The sequence below is a fragment of the Parasteatoda tepidariorum genome, chromosome 12, assembly GCF_982258835.1.
Source record: "Parasteatoda tepidariorum strain Cologne lab strain chromosome 12, Ptep-v5.0, whole genome shotgun sequence".
Lineage (NCBI taxonomy): Eukaryota > Metazoa > Arthropoda > Arachnida > Araneae > Theridiidae > Parasteatoda > Parasteatoda tepidariorum.
Window position 1 is genome coordinate 37,185,375 of NC_141766.1, and position 12,422 is coordinate 37,197,796.

General features: G+C 29.9%; 1 protein-coding gene across 21 annotated transcripts in view; it reads right to left on the reverse strand.

Moving 5' to 3' along the window:
* Positions 1–12,422, reverse strand: part of LOC107437513 (uncharacterized) — a 171,602-nt gene that overhangs the window by 36,621 nt on the left and 122,559 nt on the right. For all 21 annotated transcript variants that reach the window (XR_015430729.1, XM_087155689.1, XM_087155690.1 and 18 more), the window contains 2 exons: positions 8,985–9,071; positions 2,438–2,572 (listed from right to left, as the gene is read on the reverse strand). Coding sequence is in view for 20 of the 21 variants with exons in the window: in XM_087155689.1 (XP_087011815.1) it covers positions 2,438–2,572; positions 8,985–9,071 (222 nt within the window). In the remaining variant the exon portion in view is untranslated. The remainder of the gene's footprint in view (positions 1–2,437; positions 2,573–8,984; positions 9,072–12,422) is intronic.

Here is a 12,422-nt window from a genome sequence, read left to right on the forward strand (position 1 = left end):
AACATTTTCCATATGATATGCAGCAAAAATATTCAACGCTTTAAAAATTAGAAGATGTTAAAAATGTATTATAATTAAAGAAATGATTTTTTTTCCAAGTCTCTTTGTGTTTTTCTTTTTTTTTAATTTTTAGAAATCTCACTTAACTTTTTGAAATCTCACCCTGTTCTTGAGAAAGAGTGAGAAATTCTCACCCTTTTTTTTTCTGTGATGAAAACACTGGTTGTTGTAACAAAAGAAATACTGCACAATCTAGTAAACAAAATTCTAATGCTTCAGGTAGTAGCAAATTGCAAATTCTATAATGTGTTTTGGCTGCGGGGGTAAACTTAAACATTCAACACGTAAATTCAAAAATACAATATACTATTCATGTGGTCCTAAGGGTCACATTGTAAGAGTTTGTTGGTAAAAAATTTATTTGAAAAACAGTGTGCTAATGAAATAGAAATTTAACCCGAGTATTTGAATGTCTTAAGTTCTCAATCTCCGTTTAAGAAAAATGTAATCATTGAGGTTGATAAGGAAAAATTAGAAATGGAAATTGATTCGGGTTTTTATTATTTGATTATTTCTTTGAATAAAGTTTTCCTTTCTGAGAAACCTGACAGCGAGATTCTCTCAGAATATCATACCTGTACAACTCAAAAAAAAGAAGAAATGAGTTTATTTAAAAACATTAGTAATAAAGAATGTCACAGAGTGACGAAAAGAAAGAATACAAAATGATCTGCTTCAACAGAAGATTAAATACACATAAGGGGTGACGTCATGATCCACGCAAGAACGACCAACAGCAAATGCGAATAAACTGGCCGATACCCGCAGACCATGACGTCACCGACGCAAGTTGAATGCATGAGATCAACGACCGAAAATCGAACCTCATACCTTTTAACTTCTATTTGTCTAACAAAACCTTTGATCAAAGCAATTTCCATAAAACTGCAAAATTTTTCTAAAAATGGGATTTTACAAGCTGGTGTTTGTAAAGTTGAAGTTGTGTATAACTTTTTCAAATCAAAGTTAGAATTGTTAATTTCAAATGATCAGTGTAAGAATATTTTGGGGGATTCTTGGCTTAAACCTTTTGAAACTTCAATAACATAAATGAAATTAGAATGGGAGTTATTTTAATTCGATGATATTTTTGATAATAAATTGGGTTCCTATACGGGTAATCCAGTATCGCTTCCCATAAATTTGGATATTGCGCCTGTCAGATGTAAAGCAAGAAGCATGCCTTTGGCAATGAGGCCCAAAATTGAAGCTACCCTAGCAAAACTTCAAAGTGAATGAGTAATTGAAGAAATCTCTAATCCAAAATGGTCAACACAGATTGTACCAGTGATTAAATCATCAGGTGAGTGCGGAGATTATAAAATCACATTAAACAAAGCAATGAGTGAACAACCTTATCCAATTACCATGGTAAATTATCTTCTTTAGAATCTTAAAGGAGGAGGCTATTATGCTAAGATAGATTTGGCTCAGGCATATTTATAATTATGCTTCCGCTGAAGCTCATAACACAGGGTTGGAAGACACATAGGAAAAAATTAACAAAATAGTTGCTTTTAGTAGCCTAAAGCATGAAAATAGTTGCCGAAAACTATGAATATAGTTGCCTAAATAAGAAAAAAAATTTCAATAATATGACTAAAACTTTATTGAACGACTTAATTATCATATAACATTATCTATTTAGTCAATTGGTAGGCACTATGATAATTTTTATATAAACGTTAGTGTTCTAGCACTAAATTTTTATATAAAAAAAATTTTAAATTTGAGAAAATTAAATTATTTAACTTGTAACTACAAGAATTATTTCAGAAAAATAATTTTTTATTAAAAAAAAACATAGTTTTTCAAAAAAATTTTTCATTTTATTAATAATTGATTCAGCAAATATGCATATATGCATATAAATGCGTGTAAAGAGATTACTCAAATTCGAAATTGTTGCATTGCAATATCGAATTAAATTTTTTTTAAAAATCATGCAAAATTTCGTAGCAATAAACGTTGAAAAGACGATTGAGAAACAAAATATCACTTAGACTTACAATGGAATTTGTGGAGATTGAGCACATTAAAAAGTGATGACTCAAATTTGTATTTCTTTAAGAAAAAAATTCATTGTGTTCAGAAGCTCTTGCAGGCCGCAGATTGCGCATCCAGTTTATGCTTAAAAAACATTGCTATGAGTACAGAAAAGTCTTGCAATAGTCTCCTTTTTATCAAAATAGTTGCTCTTTTTTAGCTTTTTCAGGCAAAAAAGGTTGCCATAGTTGCCTCAGGCCAAAAATAGTAGCTAATAGTCGCATTTAAGTAGCCTGTGGCAACCCTGATAATATCATCATGCATAAAGGTACATATAAGGTAAAAAAACTTAAAAATTAAAAACAAAACTTAAAAACATTTTCAAACATACTAGGAGTGCCTTATGTTGAGGAATGTTTCTGTGTGCTTCATTCAAGTTAACAGAAGTCCTCAGAAAACCACATATTGGATAACCAGATGCCTCTAGAATTTTTCTCCTTCTGTTTGATTTAAAATATTTTTTCACCTAAAGAGATACAGGTATGCATAGATCAACAACAGATTCAAAACACAAATTTTTTAGTAGAAAACATTGATAAAAAGATATAGACAGATAAATAATATATTTTCAATTATTTGATTATTTATTACTTATAGACATGTCAAAGCTTTGAAAAATTAAGAAAAACTATAAACTTTTTTTGTAATAACTGTTTTGGTAAATTTAAAAAGAATAATATATTATAGCCAAACACAAAATAAAATTAAATTTTTATGAAAAAAAAATAAAGCTTTAAGTTCAATTCTATTTGATTTGATATATTTGAACTAAAATGTTGATAAAAAAATAAATTACTACATAATTTCAGAAGATATGCCACAGCTTATGTGGGTTAAAAACTTTAATTGTTATGTTTTACAGCAATAGCCAAGATTAGATAAAAATAAAAGAAATAGTGCACATAATAACAAAAAATTTAAATAAAACTCTTCACCAGATTTATGAGTAAAATCTTGAGATATATGTAATAGTGACCTATGCAATTGAACAAAAAAAAAAAAGATTTAACTTAATTTTTTTAATTTCTGAAATTGCTAGGGTCTTTGAATATAATGGCCATTATTTTTTAATTCCTTTCCTTATCATCTGCAACTTTCGTAATTCAAATTTTGTAAGTTGATATCTTACAATATTTATTTCAAGGTTAATATTAATGTTGAGTATTGCTATTGGCAAACCAAACTGTGGTTACATCAAGAATATACCTTCAAAAAGAGTATATATGAGGTATATACATAACTATGGTATATATGATTGTTACATCACGCAAAATAAAAAATATCACCCTGAATAACTTATGTTCTAATGATTGGATTTATATGAACAAAGTATAAACTATAATGGTTCAAAAGGGAAACCTTAAACATGATAAATAGTAAGTTCTAACTATTAATTAAGTAACAGAATTAGACTCGAACATAACTTTTTTTCTGATGGATTTGAATTTTTGAATATCAAAATATGAGAGGTAGCTGCTATCTAGAAAATATAATTCAAATTGATTAGTCAGGATAGTGGTCTATAAAGTTTGAGTTCTTTAATGTTAATTTTACTTTTTGCTTACTTTGCTGTATCTGGAGAATTTTTAAGCAAATCAAAATTTTTTTGCAAACAATTAAAAATATAGGATAATTATTCTATGTTAAATTTTTTTTTATAATTATATTTAATAGGGGTCAAAATATTTATGATTTCAAGGTATAAAATTTTTTTAAGTCATTTTAAAGTATGTAATTTTATATGTCATTATGTCAACATTTATATGTCAACTATGTCATTTTAAATTATGTCGTATAAAACTGGAACAAAATTGGTAGAATGGATCTTGAGGAATAGAATTTTGATATTTATCAAAATGAATTAAAAAATATGTTTGATTTCAGAAATTAGTATAAAACTAAAGTGTGATCAAAATCCGTCAAAGCATTATTCAATCAAAGTACATTGAAGAGGATAAGAATTTTTAAAGTCAAAATGATCGTTGAATGCAACTAAATGATAATGTAAGACATTTATTAGAAATGCTTTTAATTTCATATGACTAAATATAGTCACATGGAATACATGGATATAATAGAGGAGTAATATTGGTATAATATGCAGAGTTAGTGTGGTGGCAACTACAACTTTTAAAAAAAAGCCTGCAGGAGTAAATTGGGGTGGCTTACAAGACTTACTTTACACCACAAGTAAGGGTTGGACAGGCCATAGACCTGAAAAAGGGATTGCCTCTAGGACTAAGCCAAAGGGATGCGCTTTCCTTGCAGGTAAAAAACCATGTCGCTATAAATCCATTTCCTTTTGAACAAAGAAAAAAAAAGCTTATATAGTTTTATAAAATACTTTGTTGTAATTTATTTTATTATAGGAATTATAAATAAAATATTAATCTAGAATTTTATTTAATGATTAAATCTGAAGCTACCAAGTGTGTCACAATTGAAATAATTATAGGAACTGTATCTTCAGCCTAATGCATGAGAATGAAATTTTGAGTTTACAAACTTTTGAGTGTACAAACTGGAGACTGAACTACCAAATTGTGAGACCAAGGGGTCTCTTACTAATCAGCCCCCTCTAAAAATGGCAAAAATATTCTATACAAAATGCTACTTCATCTTCACAATGATGAATTATGAAACAACAGAAGACATGCACACAAAAAAACATAAAACAAACAAACATACAATTGCAGAATAAAATTAAGAGTAAACAAATTTTTGATTGTACTAACCCAGGCCCCACCTGCCAACTATTGTCAACCAAGGGGCTCTTGAGACTCCTCCCCTCAAATGGAAGGAAAAATACTTCTACACAAAATGATATTTAAACTTCACAATGATGAATTATGAATCATAAACAAACTTAATATTGCGGCATAATTTGCATTAAATTCTGAGTTAATCTTTTGATTGTAAAAACCAGGCCCCATGTTCAAAATGATTAGAACCAAGGGGCTTTAATTTGCTCCCCTTAGCTTAAAAATGGAAGAAGGAAAAGCACTTCTATCCGAAATGATACTTCACTCTTGCAATAATGAATTGGGAAACAAAAACATGCTGAATAATGTGGCATGATAATGTGCATTAAATTTGGAGTTAACAAGTTTTTGGTTGTACAAACTGGGGTCCTTCCAGCAGAATGATTGAAACCAAGAGGATCTTGAAAGTCAACACCCCACCCTAAGACCAGAAGAACAAAAGAGGGAAAAATATTTTTATGCAAAATGATATTTCAACTTTGCAATGATAAATTCTGAAACATAAGCATACTTAATATTGCGACAATATTTATTTCTGTGTAACATTTTGATGGCAATTATTATTAATTTCTATCTTACATTTTAATATTCAACTGGAGTAAATGAATATATTATAAAATTAATACAGCTTTATCAGCACTAATTTAAGAAAAATGATAAGCTTAAACTTTTTGAAAAAAATTACTTCATTCAGAGCCAATTTTGTGTAATTCTTTAGTGTGCAAACAGTACAGGTCAGATGGTACCCCTCCCTAAATGTATTGTTAAAGCTAACAGATTTTATAATCTTTAATCAAGTTTAGCCAAAATTGGTAAAAATCAAAACAATAAATTGCTTTGTAGTTCTTCCATCTTTCCTTCTTATTCAAATCTTTCCTTGACTTGTTCATTTCGGTCAATGTCAAGATAATTAACGCCTTTTTAAAGAGAAAGGGAAATTGAGTTGTAACTGTGTTTCTTGGAAATCAGGACCCACTAGAAAATTGCTTAACTGATCAGATCAAATTTTAAAAACGTTTAGGTCCAACTTGAATGGAAAAGGCGCAATGTTTTACAACTATTATGGAATTTTTTCACACATAGTGCCCAGAGGGAACATTTATTTTGAAGACAATTTGTATAGAATATGTTGGGGTCGCAATATTTTTTTGGTTTCATATATTTATCTTCTTTTTCCATTGTTTATTACATATTGGCAATGATTATGCTTCCTGTGCAGCTAAAAATTGTATTTGATTTGAAAACAGTTTTAAAGCTGTTTTCATTTAAAACTTTAGAAAAGTGTTTCATATATTGCCGCAGCATCTAGAAATAATGAAAAAAATTGAGTTAAATCAACTGATTTTTCAAGGTTTCTACTCTTTTAAGAAAACTAAAGGACTTTTAAGAACATTTTTTTGAAAAAATTAAGGACCTTAAAAATAGTAAGTTTGTTTATCATCGAATATTCATGTACCACTAGAGACGGAGCCAGTTATTTACCTTTCTTAAAAAAGAAAGTCATCTAAGTTTGAATTTTTTTTTCTAATAGACATTAATAACAAAAAGTCTGGGCTCTTTAAATTGGGTAAGTTTAAATTTTTATGTAACAATCTAAAACTTGTTTTGCAATAAAACAATTTATAACTTTCTTGTTAGAAGTAAATCATGCATTCTTATTTAGTACTGGGGAATAAAAATTTAAAGCATTTTTGAAAAAACATAGCGTTTTCATCAAAAACCCAATAAATATAGGTTTCATGTATAGATATGATGACAAAAATTAAGTACTTTTAAGGTTCCTTATTTTCCAAAATAAAGATTAAGCAGTTTTTATGAACCATGGAAACCCTATAATATCTCATAACACTTCTAAAAATGTATGCATTTCAACATTTTTTACTGATTTTAAAGATTGTTGGTTTTATTGTCTATGTTTTTTTTTCTTTTTTAACAAAAAATTGTTTTCACGTATCAATTCAGAAAAGTTAAATAATGAATGAGTAAAAACAAAAGGTGTTAAGAAATATTTTGGGTTACACTAGCTTAAAACTATTTTGACAGTCTAGGGCTAGCTTCCTGTCATAAATTTAATAATTGAATTAAGATCTAACACAACTATTTTTTTTAAAATTATTTTTCTTACAAGAAATTCTTAAATAAACTGTGTTGACTAAAAATTAGGTGCTTAAAAATTAAATACAGTGAACTCTCACTTATGCACCAGTGTAAGGGGCCAAGAGAAAAAAACGCATAAGTGAAAGAGGCGCATAAGTGAAAAACTTCAAAATTCTAAAACGCAATGTAAATTGCAGTGACAATATGAATAAATATGTTTCTTAAGATTAAATGTTAATATTTATACTGTTTTGGTATTTACTATAATTATACAAAGAAAAAATTTAACATACCTTAAGACAATTTATTTTCTTACAAAATAATCTTAATACATGTTTGTATTTGTTTTTGCCGATGTTATTCAAAAACAGTTTTTTCCAGTTCATATAAATGGGATAAGGGGGAGTTTCAGAAGCAAAATTAAATTGTAAATAGTCAGGAATAGCGTCTAAAGCTTTCAATACTGTTGTGTGATTTGGAGCAACTTTATCATCTCATCAGTATCATCCACCACGTTCTCAAGTTTTAGTTAGATATAAATGAACAGTTCTTCACAAAAAAATTTGAGTTTTATGGGAGGGGGTGAAACATCACATGATAAATTTCTAAGAAAATTACTTGACATCATAATATGTTGCACAATAAGTTGTGTTCAAGTACTTCTGTCACTAAACAGATCACCTCCTTTTATTTACTCATAATGTCCATCTGACTTCAAGTAAGTGATCACAGTCTCTTTCATCTTTCGTATTCTAGGTGTCTTTTTCTAGAAAACAGCATGGGAGTAAAACTAACCGGACTAAAACTCTGGACAAGAGAAATGGTCTTTTTCTAAAAGATGAATGGGCTTTCATTGTTGTTGGTGTAACAGATAAGACACCCTATTCAAAATTCTAGAAAGAATGTCTTTCCAGAAACAGCAAAAATGAAAAGGTCACAGGGGGAAGCAAATTCAATAGGAACTAACAACATATATTTCTTTTATCTGCAACAAGGATTGTTTATTTGCTTCATTTTTAATTAAATTTTTTTTTCTTTTTAAATGAAAAAATATTTAAAGGATTAAAAAATTAAAATGTTAGCCTAAAATTTTGGCGCATAATTGAAAAATTTATTTTTAGAGCGACTCACAAACAAAGGATGTTTATCATTATTTTCCTATCTAATGTACTGGGACCTAAAAAATTCATTGTATCAATGAAAAAGATGCATAAAAGAGGTGGTGCATAAGTGAGAGGTCGCAGTATATAGCTCATTATAGAATGTATGATCAAAAGCCGAGCTTCCACTTGCAGCATTCAATACAATAAAGAAAAATTAGAAATTGTTCAAAACAAAACTCTTAGATTTATTACAGGTGGGACTTTTCGTACCCTTAAAATACCCTCAAAAGTAAGCTGGGTTTGAAAAATAATTAGAGAAAAAAAAATGCCTTAAAATTCTCTGAAAAGCTTTTGGATTAGTGGAATGGATGAGTTTAAGAAAAAAAATACACATTCTTAAAAACTCAAATCATTTTGAGTCTAACCAGTGAACCAGAGATTTCATATACCAGCTATTAGTAGAGAAAATATTTTACATCTTTCCATTTTATAAAGATGTTTCTTTAAAGTTAAACGTCATGTTGACCAAATATTTCTTGCAACTGACTATTTTTTAATGGATACTGAACTAAAAATGCTTTGTCTTTGCTACTATTGTGGAGCCTAACAATTTATCAAATAGGATCCATGTAAACATTGATGCTTCTGTTATAGAAATCATTAAAAATGCAAGAGCAGGTGTACATTAAAAATGTTTCAAATTAAGTCAAGCTATAAAAGAATTCTGTAACATCTACAGTGGAGAATTAGATGTTGTATTTTTGATAAAATTAGAAAAGGAGCAGAATGTGGCATAGTAATCTTTATCCAAAGAAGCAGAATATGTCCGATCGCACAAACATTCAGCTTTAGGAAAATGTTTGGGTTGATTAAAAATTTGGAAGGAAAAACTATCCCTGCAGAAAAAAAATCTTACCAAGGGAGCACTGTCTTGATGAACTCCTGATGAAGCGTTGTGCTGCTTCATTCCTTTCTTGCCACCCATGCTTAGCAAGCGTTTTTTCTTAAGAGAAAGAATAAAGTCATTATCTGTTATGTTAAACACAACAAAAATAACATAATACATCAAATGGTTTATTTATTCGTTAGAATTGATTAAGTTTATGAGTAGCAAACCTCCTTTCTAAAATGTTTTACAAGGAATTAATATAACATAAAATTTGGGCTTACTTGTTAATGAAGCCTTTTCTCTGCACAGTGACTTATTTTATTCTAAACCTGGGAAGAGTCGCGCCGGGTCTCTCGGTCATTACAAAACTATGCTGCAGAAAAATACCCCTTCAATGAAAATGGACCAGATTCACGGTAGCTGCGTTGAAGGTCACCTACATACTGACCACAGGAATTTCAGGAATGTACGACCCCCCTTTTCTGAGAAAATTCCGATTCGGGCTTCTGAGGCCCGGTGCGAGCGCTCACGATTCTCATTTTAGATTGTGAATGTGAAGGAAGAGGCTGTAAAATGCATCGCTCTTTAACCTATAAAGAAGAAATGAAGCATTTGGAAACCTTATTAGCTGAAGTTTCAACTGATGAGGAATCTATTAATGAGGATGATGAAGAAAGTGTTGACACACAACAATATAGTGATCATCAGTCAAGTTCAGAAGAAGATTTAAATTCATCTAGTGATTTTGATATTATAGAATCCGTTGGGTACTATATTGGCAAAGATAAAGTAACTAAATGGAATAAAAATGAACTAAGACAAAACGTGAGAACTCCAGCTCACAATATCATAACAAAATTGCCCGGAAACGTTGGTGATGCAAGAAATGTATCCTGCTCTATCGAATCATGGAAGTTGCTTATCGACGAAACAATAACAAAGAGTATTGTGGAATGCACAAACATTTATATAAAATCAATTGCAGGCAATTTCCAAAAAAAAAGAGATGCTTGTGAGACAAATATGAAGGAAATAAGAGCGTTTATTGGCCTTCTTTATTTAGCGGGAATTAACAAATCCTCACATGTAAATGTCCGTGATATTTGGAATACCGATGGCACAGGGCTTGAAATTTTTTGTCAGACTATGTCATATAATCACATTTTATTCCTAATGAGATGCATAAGATTCGATGATATTACTGATCGTCCTTCTAGAAGAGAACTGGATAAATTGGCTCCCATACGATCTATTTTTGAAAAATTTGTCGCAAACTGCCAATACAGTCTTGGGGAATTTGTCACTATAGATGAAAAGTTAGAACCCTCTAGAGGTAAATGTTCCTTTCGTCAGTATATTCCATGTAAACCTGCCAAGTATGGAATTAAAATATTTGCTTTAGTTGATTCTAGGACATTTTATACTTGGAATCTTGAAATTTATGCAGGAGCTCAACCAGAAGGTCTATATAAAGTAGAAAATATGCCCGATAAAATTGTCAAGAGGTTAGTGGAACAGATTTACAACTCTGGAAGTAATCTCACAGTTGACAATTGGTATACTAGTTATGCATTAAGAAAGATCTCCTTCAAAAGAAAATTACATTTGTAGGAACTGTCAGAAAAAAAAGAGAACTACCAGAAGAATTCATTTCTGGGAAGAAACGAGAAGTGTATTCCTCTTTATTTGGATTCCAGAAGAATGCGGCTTTGGTATCCTACGTACCGAAAAAAAATAAATGTGTGGTACTTTTGTCTACCATGCACAATGATGGTGCAATTGATGTTTCAACTGCAGAAGCCAGAAATAATAACTTTTTACAATCTGACAAAGGGAGCTGTAGATGTAGTTGATGAAATGTCAGCTACTTATTCCACTGCAAGAATTAGTAACAGATGACCGATGACAGTATTTTTCAGTATTCTGCAGCCACAAATGCGCGAATTTTACTATTATCTGCGAAATCACCACTACTCCAATACAAAAAAAAGGAGTTTATTTTTGAAAGATCTGGCATTAGAGCTTCTGAAGGAGCATGTAGAAAAAAGAAGTTTGCAGCCGACGCTTCTGCGAAAATTACGTGAAAAAATAGATAGCGGCCGCAATGAAAATTATGAAACACCACCGGCAAAAAAATAAAAATGTTCAAGAAAAAGGTGTCATATCTGCCCCAGCAAAATTAACAGAAAATCTCAAATTTCCTGTGCCAAATGTTCAAAAAATGTATGCGGAGAGCATAGCAGTGTTATTTGCAGAATATGCCAGTGAAATGTAAGTTTTGTTTCAATTATAGTAAATGTAATAAACATTATTTAATTGGAAAAATACTTTATAATTTTTTAATTGTTCAAAATTTAATATTAATTGCATGTATAGCTTAAAAAAAGTTTTTCAAACTTTTATTGTAAATATATAAATATATCATTAAACTTTTTTAAACTTGCTGTTATAAAAAATATTTTATTTCTTCTTTTCCCATATATAATTCTAAGTTGAAAACACAAATCTTTTATGCTCAGCAAATTGATTTTACCGTTTTCTTAAGCGAAAATCCGCTCCGGGCCTGCGAAGTTCATCGCGCGCTCTCGTGTGACGGTAAGTAGTGCGAGTTCTCCCGGGTTAAAATCAGATGAGTTATACACTAACATCTACATTCTTTTGGTTTGATTCTCCTACATGCCTATTATATTAACTTGACCTATGGTAGAAAAATCATGTAACAAATTTACATAATGAATGAGTCAAAACAAAACATGCTAAGAAATTTTTTGAGTAACACTAGTTAAAATGACGCTTTAACCTATTTCGACAGTCAAGGGTTGGGAAAAAATACAAAAATATTTTTGGAAACAGAACAAACAAGTTTCCTGTCATATACTTAATAATAAAATTAAGATCTAATAAAACTATTTTTTTTACAATAAATTCTTAAATAAACTATGTCGACTAAAAATTAGGTGTTTTAAAATTAAATATTTAGCTCATTAGAGAATGTTTAAAATTTCTTATAAATTTGGCAAAGCAAGTTAATAAGCAAAATTAGTAACACTTTATAAGCATTTCCAAAAGGACATTTTATTCTTTCAAAGAACCTTTTTTACATCTTTCCATTTTTTCCAAGACGCTTCTTTAAAGCTAATTGTCATCTTGACCAAATTTTTCTTGCAACTAACTATTTTTTCATGGATACTGAAGCAAAAAAATTTTGTCTTTGCTACTATTGTGGAGCCTATCACTTTATCAAATAGGATCCACGTAAACATTGATGCTTCTGTAGTAAAGATCATTAAAATTGCAAGAGCAGGTGTACATTAAAAATGCTTCAAATTAAGTCCAGCTATAAAAGAATTCTGTAACATCTACAATGGAGAATTAGATGTTGTATTTTGAGTTTGTGATAAAATTAGAAAAGGAGGAGAATGTAGCATAGTAATCTTTATCCAGCGAGGCAGAATATGTCCGCTC